The sequence below is a fragment of the Ahaetulla prasina genome, chromosome 6, assembly GCF_028640845.1.
Source record: "Ahaetulla prasina isolate Xishuangbanna chromosome 6, ASM2864084v1, whole genome shotgun sequence".
Classification (NCBI taxonomy): Eukaryota; Metazoa; Chordata; class Lepidosauria; order Squamata; family Colubridae; genus Ahaetulla; species Ahaetulla prasina.
Window position 1 is genome coordinate 59,201,004 of NC_080544.1, and position 21,992 is coordinate 59,222,995.

The 21,992-nt window shown below is 37.0% G+C and overlaps 1 protein-coding gene across 2 annotated transcripts in view; it reads right to left on the reverse strand.

Annotated features, from left to right (window-relative positions):
• Positions 1-1,512: 1,512 nt before the first annotated feature.
• Positions 1,513-21,992, reverse strand: part of TRIM8 (tripartite motif containing 8) — a 63,233-nt gene continuing 42,753 nt past the window's right edge. For both annotated transcript variants that reach the window (XM_058188707.1, XM_058188706.1), the window contains exons 3-7: positions 11,851-11,946; positions 10,752-10,985; positions 7,645-7,676; positions 6,764-6,879; positions 1,513-2,859 (exon numbers count right to left, since the gene is read on the reverse strand). In XM_058188707.1, coding sequence (XP_058044690.1) covers positions 2,252-2,859; positions 6,764-6,879; positions 7,645-7,676; positions 10,752-10,985; positions 11,851-11,946 — 1,086 coding nt within the window. In that variant the 3' untranslated portion in view covers positions 1,513-2,251. The remainder of the gene's footprint in view (positions 2,860-6,763; positions 6,880-7,644; positions 7,677-10,751; positions 10,986-11,850; positions 11,947-21,992) is intronic.

Genomic DNA, 21,992 nt, shown 5'->3' on the forward strand with positions numbered 1-21,992 from the left:
TTTCCATTCAGCATTTTCAATGGGTTGGGAATTCTGAGAGTTTTAATACAATATATCTGAAGAGGAAGAGATTGAGAAGATTGGTTCAAAAAATGGCCAATAGAAAGCAGCTCTAGTCTAAACCATAGATTTTTTGTTTTTGTTTTTAAATAGCAGTACAATCCTCTATAAGTCTATGTAGAAGCATATTCCATTGAGTTAACTAATCAAATGTTGCGGAAGTGTGCATAGGTTTGTTGCAGAAATGTGTTATAACAGAAACATATGGACAATTTTATTTATTTTTTGTTTACATTTATATCCCGCCCTTCTCCGAAGACTCAGGGCGGCTTACAGTGTGTAAGGCAATAGTCTCATTCTATTTGTATATTTACAAAGTCAACTTATTGCCCCCCCCAAACAATCTGGGTCCTCATTTTATCTACCTTATAAAGGATGGAAGGCTGAGTCAACCTTGGACCTGGTGGGACTAGAACCTGCAGTAATTGCAGGCAGCTGTGTTTTAATAACAGGCTTCTTACAGCCTGAGCCACACCGCGGCCCTAAACCGCGGCCCTAAACCGCGGCCCTAAACTAAACAATCATGATTAGTTTAAAAACAGAACTTCTGACAAAGCTTAGAATACGGTATTTTTGTTTTAAATAAAGGAGATACTCCCAGAGAGCAAAATATGGCACCATATTAATAATTTGCTTTGCTTATTAAGTTAGTATGACCGTATCTTTCTTAATTTGCAAATCTCACATTTTAACATTTTAACCAAGTTTTAGCAAATAAGAAGCAAAATCTGACCATTAAGCAATGTCCATATCTTTCTTAATTATAGCACCCATATACATTATATGTATCTTTTATTCTAAACTACTGCTCCATTCATGTTTGGTCCATGTGTTTTCATTACATCCAAACAGAAATGACATTCCTATTTCACTGAGTAAGGAATAGGGTATTGCCAGATATTTCAACCCATTTTTTCCAATATTTACACCACTATTGAATATCTATTTAGAGCAGGGATGTCAAACTCAAGGTCCGCGGCCCAAATCCGGCCCGTGGGGTGCTTAGACCTGGCCCGCAGGATGGCCCTGGAAATAGCAGACCAACCAGCACTTCCTCTGCCAGTGAAAATGGACCTTTGTTTTCTGCTGTGACAGCCTCTGCCAGTGAAAACAAAGCTCCATTTTGAGTGGCAGAACACTGGAGGAAGATCCCTCCAGCCCCACCCAGGCTACCACAGGTGCCCCCGACACGAGTGACACTGAGCTGGCCAAGCCCATCCTGGTTACACCCTCCCAGCCCCCAAAGTCAAACACAACCCTGATGCGGCCCTCAATGAAATAAGAGTTTGACACCTCTGATTTAGTGTTATTCCCAAGGGCATGCATAGACAAAGAAGAGTGTGATCTATTTTTTAAAGGCTACCGGATCCCTTTCTGAGCAACATATCCTTATTCCCAGACACAGTTGGGTAAAGTAATGCCCACACAGGCAAACCAGAACAAGGCATTGCACTAAGTGATCACATTTATTTGAATATTTTGTGTGTGTGTTCTAAAATTGGTTACAGAATAAATACCTGCATCTTATAACAGGAAGTCCATTTTTTTTAATACAAAGTGCTTGTTAGAGGAAGTTGCATCAACAAAACACAGGAAGCCATGTGTGTACTTAGGCACACACTTCCCTCCTGGAAACTAAAACAGATTTTTAATTTTTTTTTAAGTTTCTTTTCCCTTTTTTGTGCATTTCATTTCCTGCCATTGTGTATTTACAAATCTCTGAAAGAAGAAAAAAAAATGCCAGTATGTACGATACGTGGCCTTTTAACACACAAAAAAAATCAGCCTTAAAAAAAACCCTCTACAAGTGTCATTTCTTAATGAATCAATGATAGAAATTTGTTTTAAAAATGGGAAGGAAAAAAATAATTAAAAGGAAAACCAAAGAGCCCAGACTCTGAAATAAAAAGGATCATCTGTCCCTTTAAGTTTTCCCCACAGGAAAGTAGCAATGTCACATGATCCAAAGCAAATACTTGATTGAAATTCTTGTTAATTTTTTCCCCAGTTTCCCATCCCCAACCTGATAGAAAGAAAGGAATTTTAAAGAATTAGAAATAACAGATGACAACAATGCCCCACTCTGAATCTGGCATGTGGTAGGGATAGATGGAAATGGATTTGATTTAAAACAATAAAAACTAGATTGAAAAAATTCAAAAATCAACAGGATTCTACCAAAACCAGATGGTTAACTGGTGACATAGTGTTTGGTGGAAGGCTGACCATAAACTCTATAGAAATCCTGGCGTCCATGTTGCTGAGATGCATCAATCCATTCTCTCACTGCCAATCCTGGAAGCGACTGAGGTACAGATGGAGCAGGTGGGAGTGGGTGGGAATATTCCTGTGATGACACTGTCCATGGAAAGTGGCCGGATCGTGGATAGGGCTGATGCCCACTGTGATTGGATACTGAGGAACAGTAGCAGTTGTCCACTGAGCAGACAAGAATTTTGCGCCCACCATACTGGGACAGCACAGACTGTTGAGATGATGTGCTGTTGGGATAGTGAGAAGGGTTGAACATGGAGCTGGAGTGAACTGGTTGGGGGCCACTGGGGAGTCCTACTATGTGCTGCGTGGAGCTACAAGGCACCATGGGTTGTGCAGACTGGCCTTCACCAGCCGAAGCCCCCTGGCTGACGTACTGGTTGGCAATGGGTCCCGAGGATGGCTCCAAGAAGCTGGCTTCTGGGAAAGCTGTGGAGTGCTTGCGTTTCTCGGCTCCTGAGTTACTGACGCTGCAGGGGTACATAGGGATGCTCTGCAGGAATGGCACAGGGGTACTGAAGGGACCTGAAATGAAACAGAGAAAATAGGTGACATCTCCCTTAAATGTTACTCTGCTGAGTGAGTCATGCAACAGCACAGATCCATATGTTTGCTAGTAATATAATCAACTCTGGCAGATAATGCCAAAGACAGACATGATCTCAAAACTAATAGAAGCTAGGAAAAGAACCCCTGATTATTCCAGTTACCCTGTGTACACTTCCCATAAACAGTAATGTCTAGGGGCCTCCTCCATTTAGATGGAGATTTCTACTGGACTTCTGTTCTTATAATGAACAAATAGAAAGAGAAAATATTTTTCACTAAATGTTATTATCTATAATCTACAGGAAAGACGGCAGGGTTTTCCAATATGCATAACAAAGTCAAATATAATTTTGATGCAGAACCTGGATTTCTGGAACCCAGAACAATGGGATCAAAGGTTTAAGCTTTCCAATGTATTAATTTCTTCACATATATAAAGATAAAATGAAATGGGGTGGTGGTGGTGGTACAATCCTGAAAGAGCTAGGGTGCATGCTCATAGTAATTTCCCAAACAACAGGCAAAGGTAAAATGCTTATCCAATCATCCAGTCTCATCCTTGCAATACACAATTTTGGATCCTTGAGGAATTTCCTATCATTGACACAGTAATCCATTCACGAATCAGCCAAATTTGACTCTTGTATTATCTACAACGAATTAACCTCCTTGTTGCTCATTATTTCACTTCTACCTTATTTTCTCTTTACCTTTTCTCAATCAGATTAAGTGATTAATGATTATGTGGTGAAAATAAATAAACTGATCCAAGGCAGCTTCTTATTCACTAACTTAAAGTAACGAACAATTTCAACTAACATGAATAATTTGGAGACTGAATAAAAAAAATCCTATCAAGTCAAATAGGAAATACTAACACTATATATTTATAATACAAATACTGTGCACTTTTACCAGAAATATGTAATCTGGGACATATACACATTAACAAGCAAGCACTATTTATATAATTCCAGCAAGAAACGCTTCACTGAAAACCAGGAAACTCAGTGAAAAGGCACTTTTGGTACATTTTCATCTTCTGAAGATTAGGTTGCTGGCCATTTTCATGCATGATGCACTCTTCAAGTATTATCCAGTGTATATAGAAATGGAAGAAGAAATGGAAACAAACATTTTATGAAAAACCTCAAAATGCCCCAAGTCCCTGGAAATTGTCCTTTATGAGTAACTTATATTGCATTTGGCCCAACTGTTGATTCAGTAGCCTATAATCATTTGAGCATGAATCATTTACAAATAATGGTAAAAGGTAACTTTGGATACAAAACACACACCCCCCCGACTTTGGCCTCAGTGGAAATCTTTGACAATATGGTCTTACCTAAAATTTGTAGAAATTCTATTATTATATAACTAATGGATTGGACAAAGACAGTAACTAAAGAAGCTATCACTTTTCAACATGGTTATAATTTCAGAACAATATTAAGATAACATAAAATAACTCTCAGACACATAATGCATAGTTATATTTTTATGGAGATTCTCAGTCATCCAGGTCATGGTTGTTCCAAAGGTGCTTTTTCAAGAGGCAACTGGACTTTCTGTTTTTTCTTTGAAGACGTTTCACTTCTCATCCAAAAAGCTTCTTTAGCTCTGACTGGATGGTGGGGAACGGAAGGATTTCATCCCCTCCATCCAGTCAGAACTGAAGAAGCTTCTAAGATGAGAAGTGAAATGTCTTCAAAGAAAAAACAGAAAGTCCAGTTGCCTCTTGAAACCTTTGGGATAGTAACATTTTATTAACTATTAGGTTATAACAATACAAAATATAAAACACATAGTAGAAGTAATAATAAGACCATATATTAAAAATAGAATAAAAGAAACTGCAAATTGTACTTCCATGTCATCCCTCCAACTGACTTCAATCAGATTCACATATGCCGTTCTCAATTCTTTGCTTTGTTCAAATAAAGGACCATATTATTATTACACCTGCATGTAATAATAATGTGCATAAATAATCAGGAAGTCTGCAATTGTGGCAAGATGTATTATTATTTAATATTAATGTGTTGAGTGGTTTAGAAAGATTTTTGGAGGTAATATCTTACACTGTCATTTTCTAATGAATTATTTCTATGAATATATATTTGAAAAGACTGTACAGCATTTCATATTACGCTTGGAACATTTGCCCATTTAATATCATCTCATAGAAGTCTTCTTCTGATATACAAATATTTCCAGATAAGCAGAGAGCATAAACATTAAAATAATTATTCACAAATATTATAAATCAGGAATTGGTAACCTTTTCCATTAGCAAAACATGCTCTCATGAAGTAACACAGAAATCATTGATCAACATAATTAGTTGAAATCTAAGGAGAATACAATGCTCAATGTTGAAATCTTAAAACTTGATGATTTATTATTTTGGGGAATGTAGAAATGCCATTCAGAAATGTCCTCAACATTCTAGAACCAAGGGGCAACATATTTATAACTCCTTTTCATCCTTGCCTCATAAATGTTAACCCATTAACAACTATTACAAGTGCTACTGAATGCAGCCAAATTACAGCTGGTGAAAATATCAGTCTCCAAACGTTTTGGATAATAATCTACACTACTCACCCCCTGGTACCTGACAAATAATAAAAAAAACATATTGGTTGCTACAGAATTACTCAGAGGAATCAGTAGTATAGCAGTAACTGGAAGAATATCTTAAATAGAGACTGCACCTCTTTAACTTCTTTCCTAGATTAAGGCCATTCTCTATAGCAGGGGTCTCCAACCTTGGCAACTTTAAGCCTGGAGGACTTCAACTCCCAGAATTCCCCAGCCAGCAAAGCAAAGCTGGCTGGGGCATTCTGGGAGTTGGAAGTCCTCCAGGCTTAAAGTTGCCAAGGTTGGAGACCCCTGCTCTATAGCACACAGTAGAAATCCTATGGTCTTTCCATTGCTTTTGGATTACCAGTTTCAATCAAAATGGTAAATTGTGAGAGCTGGGAGTCTAACAACATTTGGAAGGAAACAGATTTTACATTCCTATTCTAGAGGTTTGGTAGAAAATAGCCAAGACATCAGATTGAATTATTTGTGTAAAAAAAATGCAGAATGCCTTTTGTTTCTACAATATACCTTGATCTTAGTACATCTGGAACTAACAATATACAGTGAAAATATTGTGGAAAGAATATCATTTTGTGCCACATCCATGCCACAATTCCCTAAGCCCTTTGAATTAAAATTAAATTGCCAATGAAAAAAGCAGCACACTGTAAGAAATGTAAGACAAATTAAAAGAAATAACACAAAAATAAAATGTTATTCCCTCCCACCTAAAAATAGATAGTTGGAAAACCATGTATAGATTTAAGATTGGATCCAATCTGAGTTGGTCATTGGGACCAGAGGTTTAGCCTTCTGAGCTTTTGGACTCGTCCACACTCAGGGAACTTCTCTCTAGCAGAGTGTGCTTTGGACCATTCTATGCATATTTATGTGATGCCTGGTTGTCTGTAGCTTTTTAGTTGTTGATTGGGGTGTTGATGGCCAGCTATTAAGTCACTGGTTGATTTAAAATCTCTATTCTGTACAACCCAGATTCTTCTCCTGGGATTATTTCCTTGAAATACAGAAGCAAATCTGTGAATTTGTTGTGCAGTCTCTTGCATATTCCTAAGGAAGAGATGTAAAACTCAATCCAACAATACTCCCAAACCAAAAAAGGTCCTGCTCACATATATGTCATATTTCCAGTACCCCGTTTCCTGTGGTTTCCAATTTTCAAAAAGAATTGTTAAAAAAAGGGAGCCGAAAGATATTCTGTCCCCGATTCATGCCAATAGAAATTCAGTAGTGAGTATACAAATGATAAAATATCACGGGAAGAATCACTCACCTTCCAGGAGCTTCCGCAACTGTTTTTCTTTCTTGGCAATCTCATTCAGGAAGAGCTTGGAATTGAGGTGGCCAATCTTAGGAGGGGGAAGACTGCCTCCTGTGCAGTTCTGAGTCCTTAAAATGAGCATTACAATCTATTACAATGTTGATGTTTTTAAACGAAAGCCACTGGAAAAATATCCATAGTACCTCTTATTAGGCTATCTGATTCTTTAATATGGCTCCATCATTCTGCTAATTTAACGGAAGCCTCAATTGTTCAAAATTTTCTCTCCCAGTGGATTCTTGCAAACCTTTTCCCCTATATCCCTAAAAAGAACTTTCTTTCCTCCATATATCCTTCTTTCTTTTTGCAAAACAATTCTGTTAACTTAAAAATTTTCCATGTCTTTTTAAGAAAACGGTGTTCTCAACTGCCAAACACCATTTAAATTAATCTTTTTTTCTTACATGTTTCTGTCACTACTAACAGAGAACAGTTTATTTATGGGGATTCTCTGGTTTTGCAGATACAGTGCATAATTCAAAGCATCTTTTTTTTTTTGCTGCTCTGATTTGTAACACAAGTGAATAGCAGGAACTAAAGCACAAATCCCCCCAACCATAACTTAGTTCCATCAATGCAGAAGCTAAACTTTTATATTTCAGGCTTGAGAAATAGAGTTGTCATTTTCTTGAACCCTCTCTCTGAGTAAACTACACAACAGAGAGTTCCATTACAATGCAACAATAACCCATGGTTATAATAATGGCAGTTGAGGAAAGAAATCAGCTTTGTTAATCTTATCTTTACCGCCACTCAGATGGTTATCTGGATTTCCTGCATTTCAAACCACCCTCTATTATGCAATCCCAAATTGCTGCCAATAGATTTCTTACCTATCCATCAAAATCTTCACTGACTTTGTATTCTAGAAAAGAATAAAGAAATACAATTAACAGTTGTCAATCATATAGACCTCTGATGGTACATAAACTACAGTTTTCCTAATTCTGCAGATGCCTAGGATGTTTCCACTGATTATATAAATTTATTAAATTCATCTCCAACAGTCTATAAGTACTCTATAACCAAACTACCTGACGATCACAGTTCATAGAGTCATGTGTTTTGTATATTATCAGATTCATTCTCTGCATTTTCCAAAGTTTTTCAGTTATGCACAGTCACTCATGCTCTGGTTACCTCTCGCCTGGATTACTGCAATGCTCTCTACATGGGGCTCCCCTTGAGGAGCACCCGGAGACTTCAGCTAGTCCAGAATGCAGCTGCGCGGGTGATAGAGGGAGCTGGTTGGAGCTCCCATATAACACCAATCTTGTGCAGACTGCACTGGCTGCCTGTGGTCTTCCGGGTGCACTTCAAGGTGCTGGTTATCACCTTTAAAGCGCTCCATGGTTTAGGACCGGGTTACTTACGGGACCGCCTACTGCCACCGTTTGCCTCCCACCGATCCGTGCGCTCTCACAGAGAGGGACTCTTTAGGGTGCCGTCAGCCAAGCAATGTCGGCTGGCGGCCCCCAGGGGAAGGGCCTTCTCTGTGGGGGCTCCTACCCTATGGAACGAGCTTCCCCCTGGACTTCGTCAACTTCCGGACCTTCGGACCTTTCGCCGTGAGCTTAAGACCTATTTATTTATCCCTGCGGGACTGGCATAGAACTTTTAATTGTTTTTAGGGTTTTAAATTTTTAATTAGCTTTTTGGGATTTTAACTGTATTTTTAAATTTGGGCTAATTTAAATAAGTTTTTTAACTAGTGTTTTACTTTACTGTGTGTATTTGATTGTTATTTTTATTCTGCCTGTTCACCGCCCTGAGTCCTTCGGGAGAAGGACGGTATACAAATTAAAATATTATTATTATTATTATTATTATTATTATTATTATTATTATTATTATTATTATTATTAATATTATTATTATTATTATTAACAAGAATGGCTTCTGGCTGGAACTCTGGAATCTAGTGGAATCATAATCATTATGAATACTATCAAGGTAGATGGCAATTTTTTCTTCTCATAAAAGATAATCTGGACTGCTTTTCAGAGTTGTTGTAAAATTCATGAGAATATATGTAGAACATTCTGAAGTACTATATTACCACCCTCTCTTTTTCCTCTGTATTACATTATGCTTCTACCAATACTCCTTCATTCTGTTGTAATTGAAATATATGGGATCAGTATGGAATCAGCTATTCAAGTTCCATTAGAGGTGTACAATATACCTTAGGTTAATTGCAAAAAATACTAGTAGTTTACACAAAGCTTCTTGGTTGTAGATAGATTTGCTATGGTCTCTGGACCACAACAATTAAAATAAGAGAGCTTTCTTAATTAATCTTACAAATTTAATTAATTATACAAATAAACTTATCTCTGAAACAAATAGCAGAAGTTACTACACCAATATTTTGAGGTAGGTGAAAACCCAATAACTTTATCTATTGCTCTATAATGATTCTTGTTTTTATTATTTTAGCTGTAGTATATGGCAGATAGACCCAGGATTTTAGAGAACATGATTACCACTATTGCTGTCATTTCAATACACTTCCCTGGTTTCATGCATCTAGTGAATGTTAATAATACTGAGAATAATCTTGCATTCCGGCACATTAATTTTTTTAATTTACTCTGCCATTCTTCTAGTAGTCTGGTTTGGGACTCTTGCTGAAGCACAATTAAGCGCAATATGATGTATCAACCCACTTAATGAGATATTCTAGTAGAACGTAAATACCTTGCCAATCAATTATTGAGATTTACAAGGAAGCCTCTTTTTAATAGAGGAATTAATATTCATGAGATGAAGAAACTTCCTAAACTGAGTATTAGGCCATTTGGTGTACATGAAAAGAGTTTTAGATAAGAATGCTGAGTGGAACCTTATATCAAGTAAGGTCGGAAGTAATCTTTCTTATTCATCTGCTGTATGACCTAGAAAACCAATACAAAGGTTAACTAGGCATCTCCAACCCCAAGGGAAATCCACAATCCTAAATAAACCAGTTAAAATATTTGATCTAAAATCCAAGTACATAAGTTGGATTCTGTCCTTGGGCCACTTGACCAAAATTATAATAGTTTTATTTTATTTCAATTACAATTTGTTTCATGTAGGATAAAAGATATTGTTATCTTTGCCTTAATCCTTCCTCAGTCTGATATCCTTTTGAGATATGGTGCTAAAATTCCCAGAATTTGCCACAGCTGGAGCTTCTAGCCCAACACATCTGTTGGACACCAGATGTGCAACTACTTTCAGTCAACAGAATCCCCTAACCTATTTTAAACTAATGTTATTTGAAATATCCATCTAAAACCATCTCTGTTCTACTTTCCTTATTACTCCTATAAACCTTTTTGGGACATTCTCATCCTTTGTGGATAAAGTAGCATTTAAACATGCAGAAACAGTAATAGCATTTCCATGCTGTTACTGTTTCTGCATGTTTAAATACTACTTTATTGATGTTTAAATGCTACTTTATTGATATTTCTATATCAAACAGGGAAATGGAATAATTTAATACTCTTTTCTAGAGGAACATCTATTCTTTCATTCTCTCTCTGCACAATATTTTTGTGTGTTGCTGCAGAAGCTTCAAAATTATTAAAGAGAGAGAAGCCATAAACAATAAAACAAATAAGTCAGTAAAACTACAGAAAGTTAATCAAAACTAAAGTAATATAGTTTTGCCAGGTAAATATGGGAGGATTCATCAGGGTAACTTGAGAAAAACAAGTGCAAAGAGATGGAAGATGGCATATGCAAGCTGAAAAGGCTATAATGAAGAAAGGGGAGAAAGAAGAAATTTCTATTGCCAGGATGGGAGACAAAGATTGGAAATTAATTTACAACTGTGAGCTTGATGCACCCAGTACTGGCTTGAAGCAACTGTTTAAAAGCTCAGAATCTTTCTTTTATTCTAAGTGCTAAACCCAGACCTCTCCTTCTCCAAACATATCCCACTTTTCACCTTCATGAAGTTGATGTCTTCTGTCTTGTCATACATGACCTGAACAGAGCTTAGCAGTTTCTTGGCCTCCTGCATGCGTTCGCTCAAATGCAGCACCTGGGCAGCATTCTCATTGCAGAATTTGGCTTGGGCCTTGTCAAGGATCTCCATTGTTTTGCGCAGGTCCTCATCAAGTATCTGATGCATCTTCTCATACTGTAGGCGCACCTCATCCTTCAGCTGGCTTACCTTCTCCTATTGGTACAGAGAAAGAAGAGTGCCCAGAGTCAATGTCCTCTCTTATTTACTTACTACATCACTCATAACGGATAGTGGTAGTAATGCTGGGTTCAGAAATTTTATTCTAGGCAATTTCACTCTTTTTTTACACAGGTTCATTTGCTTTGCTCTATTGGCCTATATAAACATTTAAAGAATAAAGTTACTTCAAGATGTGAATTCAACAGAGTGGTGAGGGTGCACATCTTAGCAAATGGCACATAGCAGCTGTGAAGCATCATCTACAAGAAAATAATTTTTGCTTTTGTCCTTGATCAAGAGCAGGCCAAATGAATCCTAGATCAAGATGGCAAAGCTGCATTCAGCAGTGAATAGAGGTTTTTCACAGACACATTGTGGTTAATCAATGCACCCCACTTAGCCCCACCTCCTCTACTACACCAGGCAAATATGCTAGAAAGGCAATTTCCCTATCTAACAATCAGCTGAAGTAAAATAAAATTATTTTATATCTCATATTCAGTAGATTATTCAGGCTCTGAGAGAGGGAGCTGCACTGGAAGAGAGGGCCTAAGAAAAAGGGTCTAAGCCTAAGGTATGAAAAATACCTGTAAGTTAGTGGTTTCCAATGTTCATGCATATCATAATAAGACATATTGAAATGATATAATTAACATTAGAGAGCTGTAGTGAATGATGTCTTTGGTGAGGACTCTCTAATTGTTCCATGCATGGAGGAACAATAATATACAACTATGCCATTTATTTTGTAAGAAATCCAAAGATTAAACCTTCACTGGAAATTCCCCTATCAAGAACATTTTCTTGCCAGAGGAACAGAATTCAGCTTGGCTGTAACTTTAAAGTAAACTGGAATTACTTCAACCAGGCGCTTGTCAGATTCCAACTTGTACAGCTGCTCCTCAATGTCTTGCTCACGTTCTTCCAGACGGTCCTGCTGCTTCACCAGCATCTTCTGCAAGAGAAGAAAAAAGCAGAAGAAAGGCTGTTAAGATGCTTTAAGGGAAAAGGAAAAAAACTGAAAAGGTACCGTATTTTTTGGAGTATAAGACGCTCCAGACTATAAGATGCACCTACCTTTTTTGGTGAGGAAAAGAAGAAAAAGAAATCTGCCTCTGCCTCCCAGCAATTTTGTCTTGTTGCAGGAAACAGCAGACAGCCTGCTTTACTTTCATTTTTGTTTTCAGCATAGCTTGATTAGCACAAGAAAAAGAAACTGCTCCCAGCAGTTTACCTCCTTGCAGCAAGCAGCAGAGGCCCGCGCAGCAATAGGCAATGGCAATGTCTGCAGCCTGAAACAGCTGAGAGTTGGGAGGCCGATCCAACCAAAAATCAACTTGTGCTAATTAGGCTGTGCAGAAGCTGAAATGGGCTGTTTCTTCTTGCTGCTTGCTGCAAGGAGGTAAATTGCTGGGAGGCAGAGGCCAAAGGGTAGGCAGGGCTACATTCAGTGTATAAGATGCGCCCAAATTTTCATCCCCTTTTAGGGGGAAAAAGATGTGTCTTATAGCCAGAAAATACGGTATATAATAATTACAAGGAATGTTGGTTCATAATGTTCCATTGTTCTTTCTGTAAAAACTTACAGAATGACAGCGGCAAGCCTAGATTTGTATTTCAGTAGCTAATCTGAAAAATGTTCAGTTAATTAGAAAAAGAAACGATAAATGATTTGTTCTTCCACTCACCATCACTGCTTCTATGGTAATATACTACAAACTAGAATGGCACAAACGTGACTCATTTGTTTAATAAACCAACTTATAGGCCATGTCAACTGCAATTGCAACTGTAGTGACTTTACAAAATACAGTAGAACCTCTGGTCACGACGATAATTCATTCCATAACTGGTCGCAAACCGATTTGGTCGTGACCCGAACCTAATTTTGGAAATTTGGCGCTTAGAAAAAAAAAATGCTGCGGAATTTTTGTGAATTTTTGGGTTGGAAGCTGATCTGGTCGTGGTCAGAAGTGTTCATGACCAGAGGTTCTACTGTGTAAATAATTAGAGTTTTAAAAAGAACAAAAAAGAGAGAAATAATGAAGTGAAAACAATTAAGAACAGTAGGACTGCTAAGGACCACCTTGAGAAAACAACGTGTCATCAAAAACATAGATCAAAAAGTTGGGTTGCAAATCACCTGACTCTCAGCCTGATGAACAACCTAGGCTTTTGGAAAAAGGAGCAAGGTTGGGGCCACACACTGGGTGAATGCTGCTTCACTTGGACGCCCGATTTTTTTCAAATTCTTGAACACCAAGTTTAATAACTAAGACTAAAGACATGTGCCTCAGAAAAGGTAAATCCATTAATTGTGTTATGGAAGACCAGGGGTGAAATCCAGCAGGTTCTGGAAAACTGGTAGCGGAAATTTTTAGTTACTGGCAAATGTCACCTCTGGCTGGTCCCAGGGTGGGGTGGGAATGGAGATTTTGCAATATCCTTCCCCTGCCACGCCCATCAAGCCACGCCCACAGAACAGGTAGTAAAAAAAATTGGATTTCACCACAGCATAACATCTTATTCAAATCATTTATTTTTTGTTTTGTAAGCAACAGGTATGTGCCAGGAGTAGAAAACGACCCATCCACCCACCCTCCCTCCCTCCCTCTCTCCCTCCTTCCCTCTCTCTCTCTCACTCACTCATTCACTCACACACACATGAATATTTTGCTAATCAGGAAAATATTATATTGAGATGCTTCTTGTTCTTAGATGGACTTTTACATCCTTAGCTGTTCAAATCTTTGCTATGAGCCATCTTACTAAACTATATCTTTGTTTTTTAAACTTTAAGAGATTAAAAACAGAATTTCCTCCCAAAATAATTTTTTCAAGTTGAAATGCAGACTAGCTGTTCTATACATATTAGAGACTGTATAAATATGACAGCTATAACAAGACATTAAAAATAATAAATACTTAACTATGCAAATTCATCCTTAGATAATTTCCTTTGTATTTTTTTTATTCTTGATATTATTATGACCTTATTTTTCACCTTCAAAGTTCTTCCAATCTGGAGGAAATTATTTCTGAAATGCTATAAACTATTGTGTAAACAAGAGAGTTTTTATTTCAGGTGTCTAAACTATAGCACATTTTAGGAAAGTTCAATATAAACATAAATAATTGATAGCATTTTACATCACCTAAAAATTCTTGATACTACTTTGCCCACTTATTGTGCACTAGCTTCAGATAAGGCCCTTTCTATTTAAAAAGCTGTTTCCTGGGTCATTTGGGTAGGAGAAGGAAAAAAGGCAAAGAAAGAAAAAGATTCCCCGCTGATTCAGAAGACACTGGACTTATGAAAACACTTTAGGCAAACAGGTCTTCAGATAGCTAAGCCTCCTTGTTGAATGTTACAAAGAATGTTACTGTAATTTCAAACAAATGAGTTTTCTATGATAATGAAGAGCCAGATAAACCAGTCTTGTAGAATTTCTTCCCTTTGCTTCAATAAGCAGCTTCTACGTATTTATTATTTATTTATTTATTATTCAAATTTTTATACCGCCCTATCTCCCGAAGGACTCAGGGCGATTTACAGCCTTGTAAAAACATAGAAAACATAAGAATAAATACAAGTTAAAGCAGCATTTTAAAAAACTTATTACATTAGGCCAAATTTAAAAATATCGTTAAAATAATACAAAACCCCATTTAAAACTAATTTTTAAAAACTAAACCCTAGGCCAGCCCCGCACAAATAAATAGAATACGTACAAATAGAATGCACTTTGATTTCAGATAATATTACCCAGATATGAAACTTATTTTTATATGACTACGGTAATTTCAACTGTTGTATGAACTGTCTACCTTTGACCACTTATCACCCAGGTAACTGCAGGTTACTTCTCTGCCTTACTTCCATGGAAATGAAGTTGTTTTATTTTTTCATTGTTATGAAGATGACTAGGCTGAAAGACACTGACATGCCCAGGGCCACCCAGGCAGATTCTTGTCACAGCAGATTCAAGTCATCCAAGTTCAAAAGCCCAGCACTAAATCCTTACATTACACTGGGGAAGAATTCTCATCAACCTATTGTCAATTATTCACTAGATAAAATGGTATCTCGCCTAGCTGGCAATAAATATTAAGGTGGAAAAAGTTTAGAAACTCAGATGGATACATAGCTCAAATAAATATGCTGATGCCGATGCCATACATGAAAAAATCAATGCCACATCTTAAAATTTGTCATAAGAAGTAGTAGAGGATTAACATGGTTTTAATTATACAATAGCCCTGGTTTGTATTATTTTTAAATGCAAATTTTTCCATTTAAGTTTCATCACCAGCATTTGGAAATGGGCAGCATACAAATAAGATAACGTAAATAATCTATTACTGCTTAAAATAATGCATTTTGACATACTGAATCTGTACAAGGATGTGTCTCATAAATAACATAACTTTAGACATCTATGGAGAAATGAACTTTCCATTTGATATTTGTCTTCAACAAGCACAGTGTAAGTATCATATTCATTCATTGTGGTCTGATTGGTATATATGTGAAATCTGGCTAGGAAAATCTTGTGAAAGATAAGATTAGAGAAAAAGCTGAACGGGAGGGTCAGCTTTGCATTCCAAAGATTTTGATTGTTACTGGGAGCAGGTAAGAGATTGGGGCAGTTACTGTATTTTGTATTTGGGCTTTTATTTGTGTAAGCTACCCAGAGTCACCATAAGTGAGTTGGGTGGTCATATAATTTTTATAAATACATAAATATCACTAACGATTTATCTACAAAATTTCCAATCCCTTCTGCCTCCTGAGAATTGAGAACTTGGTCCCCTGAAGATGCCATCTCTTCAAGAAGAGCTAGATCTCCTAATCTTCCACAGTATAGATTTATCATGTGCTCCTTCTGGGTTCTGCAGTAGGAAATCATTATCTGTGCACTACTAGGGCGTTTTAAGCAGTAATATATTATTTAGTTATCTTATTTGTATGCTGCCCCTTCTCAAATGCTGGTGATAAAACTTAAATGGAAAAATGTGCATTTAAAAATAATACAAACCAGGGCTATCATGTTATTAAAATAGTCGGTATGTTCTTTAATTCTAACTATTTCAATTTATATAAACTGGAGAGAATCAGCATCAAAGACAATTATAAATATCTATATAATTTATAAATAATAGACAATGCATTCAGATGTAACAGAATACTAGAAGTTTCATTCTTTTCTGGGGATAAGAAATATAGGATAAAACTCCTAAAATAAATCTCCATAGTCAGCCTTTCTGAACAGCTGTCCAGGCTAAGTGGAGATGATGTAACTTGTATTCTAACACCTCTGATGAACAACACATTTGGAAAAGCTATTTTAAATATTTATCTTTAAAATAATCTTTTTCTTCAAAATGTTATGCAAAATAGTTTTATTTCCTACTCAAGCTATGTTAGTAATTGATAACAAAATTTCCAGGAACTGGAGATAAAGGAGACAGCAAAATATTTTAATATAACATGAAGTATTCAAATTTCTGATCTCTGTGGAAGAAAATCTCAGGTGACAGCATATTTTTCATTATCAAAACTTTTTAAAAATATTTCAATAAAAGTGGGGGAAATGGAAAACAAGCTAACCTAATTTACCAGTCCCTAAATAGTGTGTGTGTGTGTGTGAGCGTGGGAGAGAGGGAGGGAGGGGGAGAGAGAGGGGGGGAGGGAGTGTATTCCCCCCCCCTTCTTATCCATTCATGCTCTGGCGGGGAAAATCTACCTAACTTTTTTACTACACCCCCAATGAAGTGGTAAGGGTAAGAAAGATCAAGAAGGAAAATGAAGTGGTAAGAATAGGCAGAGGAGTAATAGGAAAACCAGTTCTGAAGGGATTATCGCTATCATAAATAGCCGATTGAGGTTTATAATCAAGTACTTGATTCTTGTCTCAAGTAGAGAGAAGTGTAAATCAATATAAGTGCAAAGAAGGCCACTATCTTCTCTATCCATTGATTAAGCAAAAATATTGGAGCTCTTTCCTTGTTTTCATGATGTTTCCTGCAGGTCTCAGGTACCTTGAGCCCTGTTATCTACAGAAGTTGGGATAAAACAATAGAGGGCTACAACACAACAAATAAAACTGCTTGAAAAACAATGCATCTTAAGGAGAAATTAATTCATTTTTGCCTATTTAGCTAGCTCTCTCTAACCTATCCTTTAAAAGATTTCCCAAAAGTGATACCACAGGTTTCACTGAGGAATCCTTAGTCTTTTAAAAGAGCTGCATTCTGTCTAGACAAAGTACAACTAGAGCTGTTTGTAAAAGCTCAGCTACTTTGCTAGTTTATTAAGAAAAACTAAACTAAGCTCTGTGAAAGGCTCAGGCATGACTTGGATAATATCAGTGTATCCAAGCAGACGGGGGAATGGATCTTTCAGCATCCATTTAGAAATGTGAGCTGGATAGAGTGCAAATGCTATCAGTTCCTGGCCTAATTCTATTCACTTTCCTGTCAGTACAAGTCAAAAGCTGAGACTTTTTGCATTCCTCTCAGCTCATCCTCATTAAGGATTGGGGACATCCCACATTTGGCAGATTTCTCAGTTCTTTCCCTGAATTGAAACACTGATATGTTGGAGTAGGACCAACAACATTCGCAGTATTCATGAGCAAAGCTATTAAATAGAAAATAAAAGATTTAAAATAGGGTAACAAATGTGGGAGGCACCAATGTGAAGCATATGCATATCTATCAGTTTTCAACATCTGTACCATTAACTGCTGAATATCAGAGATTACTTTCTCCCAACCTGGTTCCTTTTCTGGAAGGAACTATAACTTCTTCCAACTATACCCATGATGCCAAACCTTGGCACACGTGCCACAGGTGGCATGCGTAGCCATATCAGTGGGCACGTGAGCTCAGCTCCAGCGCGCATGTGCGTACCGGCCAGCTGATTTTCGGGCCTTCTGGGGCCACCAGAAGTAGGGGAACAGGCTGTTTCCTGCCGCTGGAGGGCCTGGTGGGTGGTGGAGAAGGCCTGTTTTTCTCTCTCACCTGGCTCCAGAGCCTCTCTAGGAGTCTCTGGAGACTGGGGAAAGCAAAAAAGGTCACTTCCTGTCCAACCGGAAGTTGGCAAACAGGCCATTTCTGGCCTCCGGAGGGGTGGAAAAGGCCGTTTTTGCCCTCCCCAGACTCATAGAGAGGCTCTAGAGCCAGGTGAGAGAGGAAAATGGGCTTACCGGGCTATCGAGTGCCAGGAGCGGGGGAAGCGGGGGGTCACATGTGCGGGGCATATAGAATTATGGGTGAGGGCATGCACACACGACCCCCCTGCATCACTCCTGGCACGCGATGGCAAAAAGGTTAGCCATCACTGTTATATACTGTAGCTCTTTAATTCCCATTGTTTATAGCTCCATAATTCCCAGTGAGCACATAACCTTCCATGGCGGCTGGTGACGATAAGAGTTGTAGTCTAAACACCTAGAAATTAGGTGGAAGAAAACTATAGACACAGGAATGGGGGGTAGAGAAGGCTCTTGATATTTAATTTACCAGTAACTGAGACTCCCTGAATTTTATTTATTTATTTATTTATTTATTTATTTGATTTTTATACCGCCCTTCTCCCGAAGGACTCAGGGCGGTGTACAGGCAACAATAAAATACAAAACACCACAATATACAATTTAAAATACGAATTAAAAAACTTATTATAATTAGCCTAAAACCTTAAAATTTATAAAACCAAACCCCATTTAAAATTAATAGAAAATTTAAAATCGATAAAATTTATGTAATTTAAAATTTAAAATTTAAAATATAAAATTTAAAATTTAGGCCAGCCCCGCGCGAATAAAAAGGTATGTCTTCAGTTCACGGCGGAAAGTCCGAAGGTCAGGTATTTGACGTAAGCTTGGGGGAAGCTCGTTCCAAAGTGTGGGAGCCCCCACAGAGAAGGCCCTTCCTCTGGGGGCCGCCAGCCGACATTGTTTGGCGGACGGCACCCTGAGAAGTCCCTCTCTGTGAGAGCGTACGGGTCAGTGGGAGGCATATGGTAACATATTAACATATGGTAATTTTGAATATCAATTCTGCTGTGATTGTATTTCATCCAACAGAGTTATGGAACAGAGGCACTTTGGATGAAGGTTGTTCTACTGACCATCCTTGCACAAGCAAAACCAAATGCAATGAGCCTATTTATTTTTTTCAGGAACAAATTAAATCCTTTCTGTTTCTCTCAGTGCTGATACCTGAACCTCTACATGTCTGTTTTCGGGTTTGGCACTGAGGAGGGATAGGATACAAACATCTGAAGACAGGTATGATGCAAATTCTCTGTCCCTTAAATTAATGAAGGAGCAAATTTAATATGTATTTTATGAAGATACAAAGTAATACCGTATTTGCTATGCCTTCTTTTGAATAATTACTAACAAGAATATTTATAGATACCAATGGCAGTCACACTGGATTGCCATTGTACAAGTACAATCATCTTTGATTTTGAGTGCAGCTAAAGTACAATATAAATATTTTCAATGTTTCTAGATGAACATAGATTTCAAAACTGGGTAAATCTTTTGCTCAGATCTAGCAAACAATTATAACAATTCTGAGACTTATTCATTAATTTTGAATAAGAGGTTCAGTGGAGAATTTTGCAATTTTAAGGAAATCTAGTGTCTAGTATTAAAAATCTTTATTTTTTTAAAATATCCCATAGAATATTTCATAAGCTAAATGGAATATTAAGTATTTGATGTTGATCAGTATTTAACATTTTCTTATATACAATAATAGTAAGTAGAATCAAGTTTAATATCAATGCCACAAACTGTTCAGCAATATAATGTCCTAAACACCTTTTGTCTCATTTCTTTCCAGAAAGAAGGCAAAAGTTTCTGTCTTAGAGCAAAAAGAGACTTTTTGTTGTTTTGCTAATATGCTTTTTTTTTAATGTTACTTATTGGAATTAATTTTCTGTTTTAGTGCAATTATTGAAAGATCAGTGTATGTGTCAATAATATGAATTCAGGGTGGGCAGAATAAAAATATTTTAAATTAAAATAAAATATTAGCCAAAATTTCTAATCCTGGGCTGTTGCAATCAATCACAACCATTCAGAGAAGTGAATTTGGAAGAGATGCCGTCTTGAAAAATGAAGCATCTCCTGTCTGTCATTAACCCACTGATATGAAAGCACCATCTATGTCACTGATTCAAAAAACTAAAAAGGAGTCAGAGACCTGAGAGGATCAGTTCCAATATTATGCTGAGATAGGATTTTTCTTCTTATGTCCCGTGACATAAATCAAGCCAAATGACTCATCCAGTTCCATTTATATAAAAGTGTTGAATATCTAGTGATGAGTTAGAAGCCCTGGAAAATTTACCAACAAATCAAAGACAAAAGAAAACCATTGATTCATTATTTAGGTATTCGTTTTCCATCCTGGCATTTTTAGTTCAGCAGGACCTTTTAAAGAAATCTGAACCCAGGATCAACTCTAATTCAGAGGAAGAGTAACAAAACTTACTTCACCTTTTAATTCCCTAGTCACACACATAGATAGTATGTGCTCTCATTTATATAGCCACATAAAACTGTTCTGTTTTAAGTCTATGACATCCCATTTTTTCTGTTTCAATACGAACAATTTGTTGTAAGATAGTGATAGTTCCCTCTTATAAAGGGAGATGATCATACATCAAACAAATGAAGGGAGCACACAAAAAAATACTATTTAAGATTGTCCTCATATTTCACAGTTTACCCAACCGAATGGATACATTCTCCTCTTACATATTTTAAATTTCTTCCAGATTCCTATTCCTTGAATTTAAGAAAAAAGTGATTTCTTCCATAACATAAATATGTTATTAAGAATAAAAAATATTTTACAATGTAAAACTTTGACATGTGAGTCTTGATAAAGCACTTATTGCAAAAAATAAGCTTATTATCATTGTAATTAAACAAATGTATGACAAACCATGGCTCATAAGCATACTACTCATATACACAAATTTCATTTTAGAACTGTTAACTCCCATGCGAGAGCTAGTTATAATTAGAAACAATGGGATCAGAAACTTATATTCATTTATCCGCCTATTCCTGTGGCAAATTGCAAGATTTCAAAAATGGGGCAATGCAAATACTTAGTATAATGTTTCAGTTAGACTCCAACAGCCTTTCCACACACGGAATCCTCTAGATATGTTGGATTGCAACTCTTACCACCCCAATTTACTGCCAGTCAGTGCTGACAGGTATGTGAGCTCGAATTTAACAAAACTTGGAGGGCATTGGGTGAGTGAAGGAGAGATTAAGAACAATTACAGCAGCTTGTTCAATAACAGGGTTCATCTGATTACTACTTCCTTATAGATCATAAATGACAAATCTGCTTTACCCCTCAGCAAAGTCATATCAACTGAAAGACATACTACATTTATCTTCAATGTAGTATTGAAGATAAATACTAAAGTAAAAGTTGAAACTCCAAACAAGATAACAAGCAATCCTTGGCTCGACCTCTACAAAAGTGTTTTAAGTTTTACATTCCCACCCTACACAAGGCAAGCTTATTAAATGCAACAGAATACTTTGCTGCATTTAGTAAAATCTCCTTTAAGTTACTATAGCTAGTTCCCTAGCAACCGGTGACACAATGGTAGACAGGAAAAGTATAGACACAATTCTGCTGTCTGAAAACAATAGACCACTAAATGAAAGGAAGTAGTATTCTACTTCCTTAGAGCTGCTTTAGCTATTGGAGATCCCAGTTTAACACTGATACTGATTTGGAGACAAGACTCATTCAAATAAGTTCCACAGACTGTAACATGAGAGCACCATGTGCTTGAACAATCTAATTCCATCTCTTTTCTCGCCATCCTGTTTCAATTACAATTATTTTCAATAATGTCATGGTGTTTTAGCAACAGGAGTAGAATAGAATTAGGCCGACCGAGTCAAAACTGGGCCCAACAGGAAGGAGTAAGGGGCGTGGTCAAAA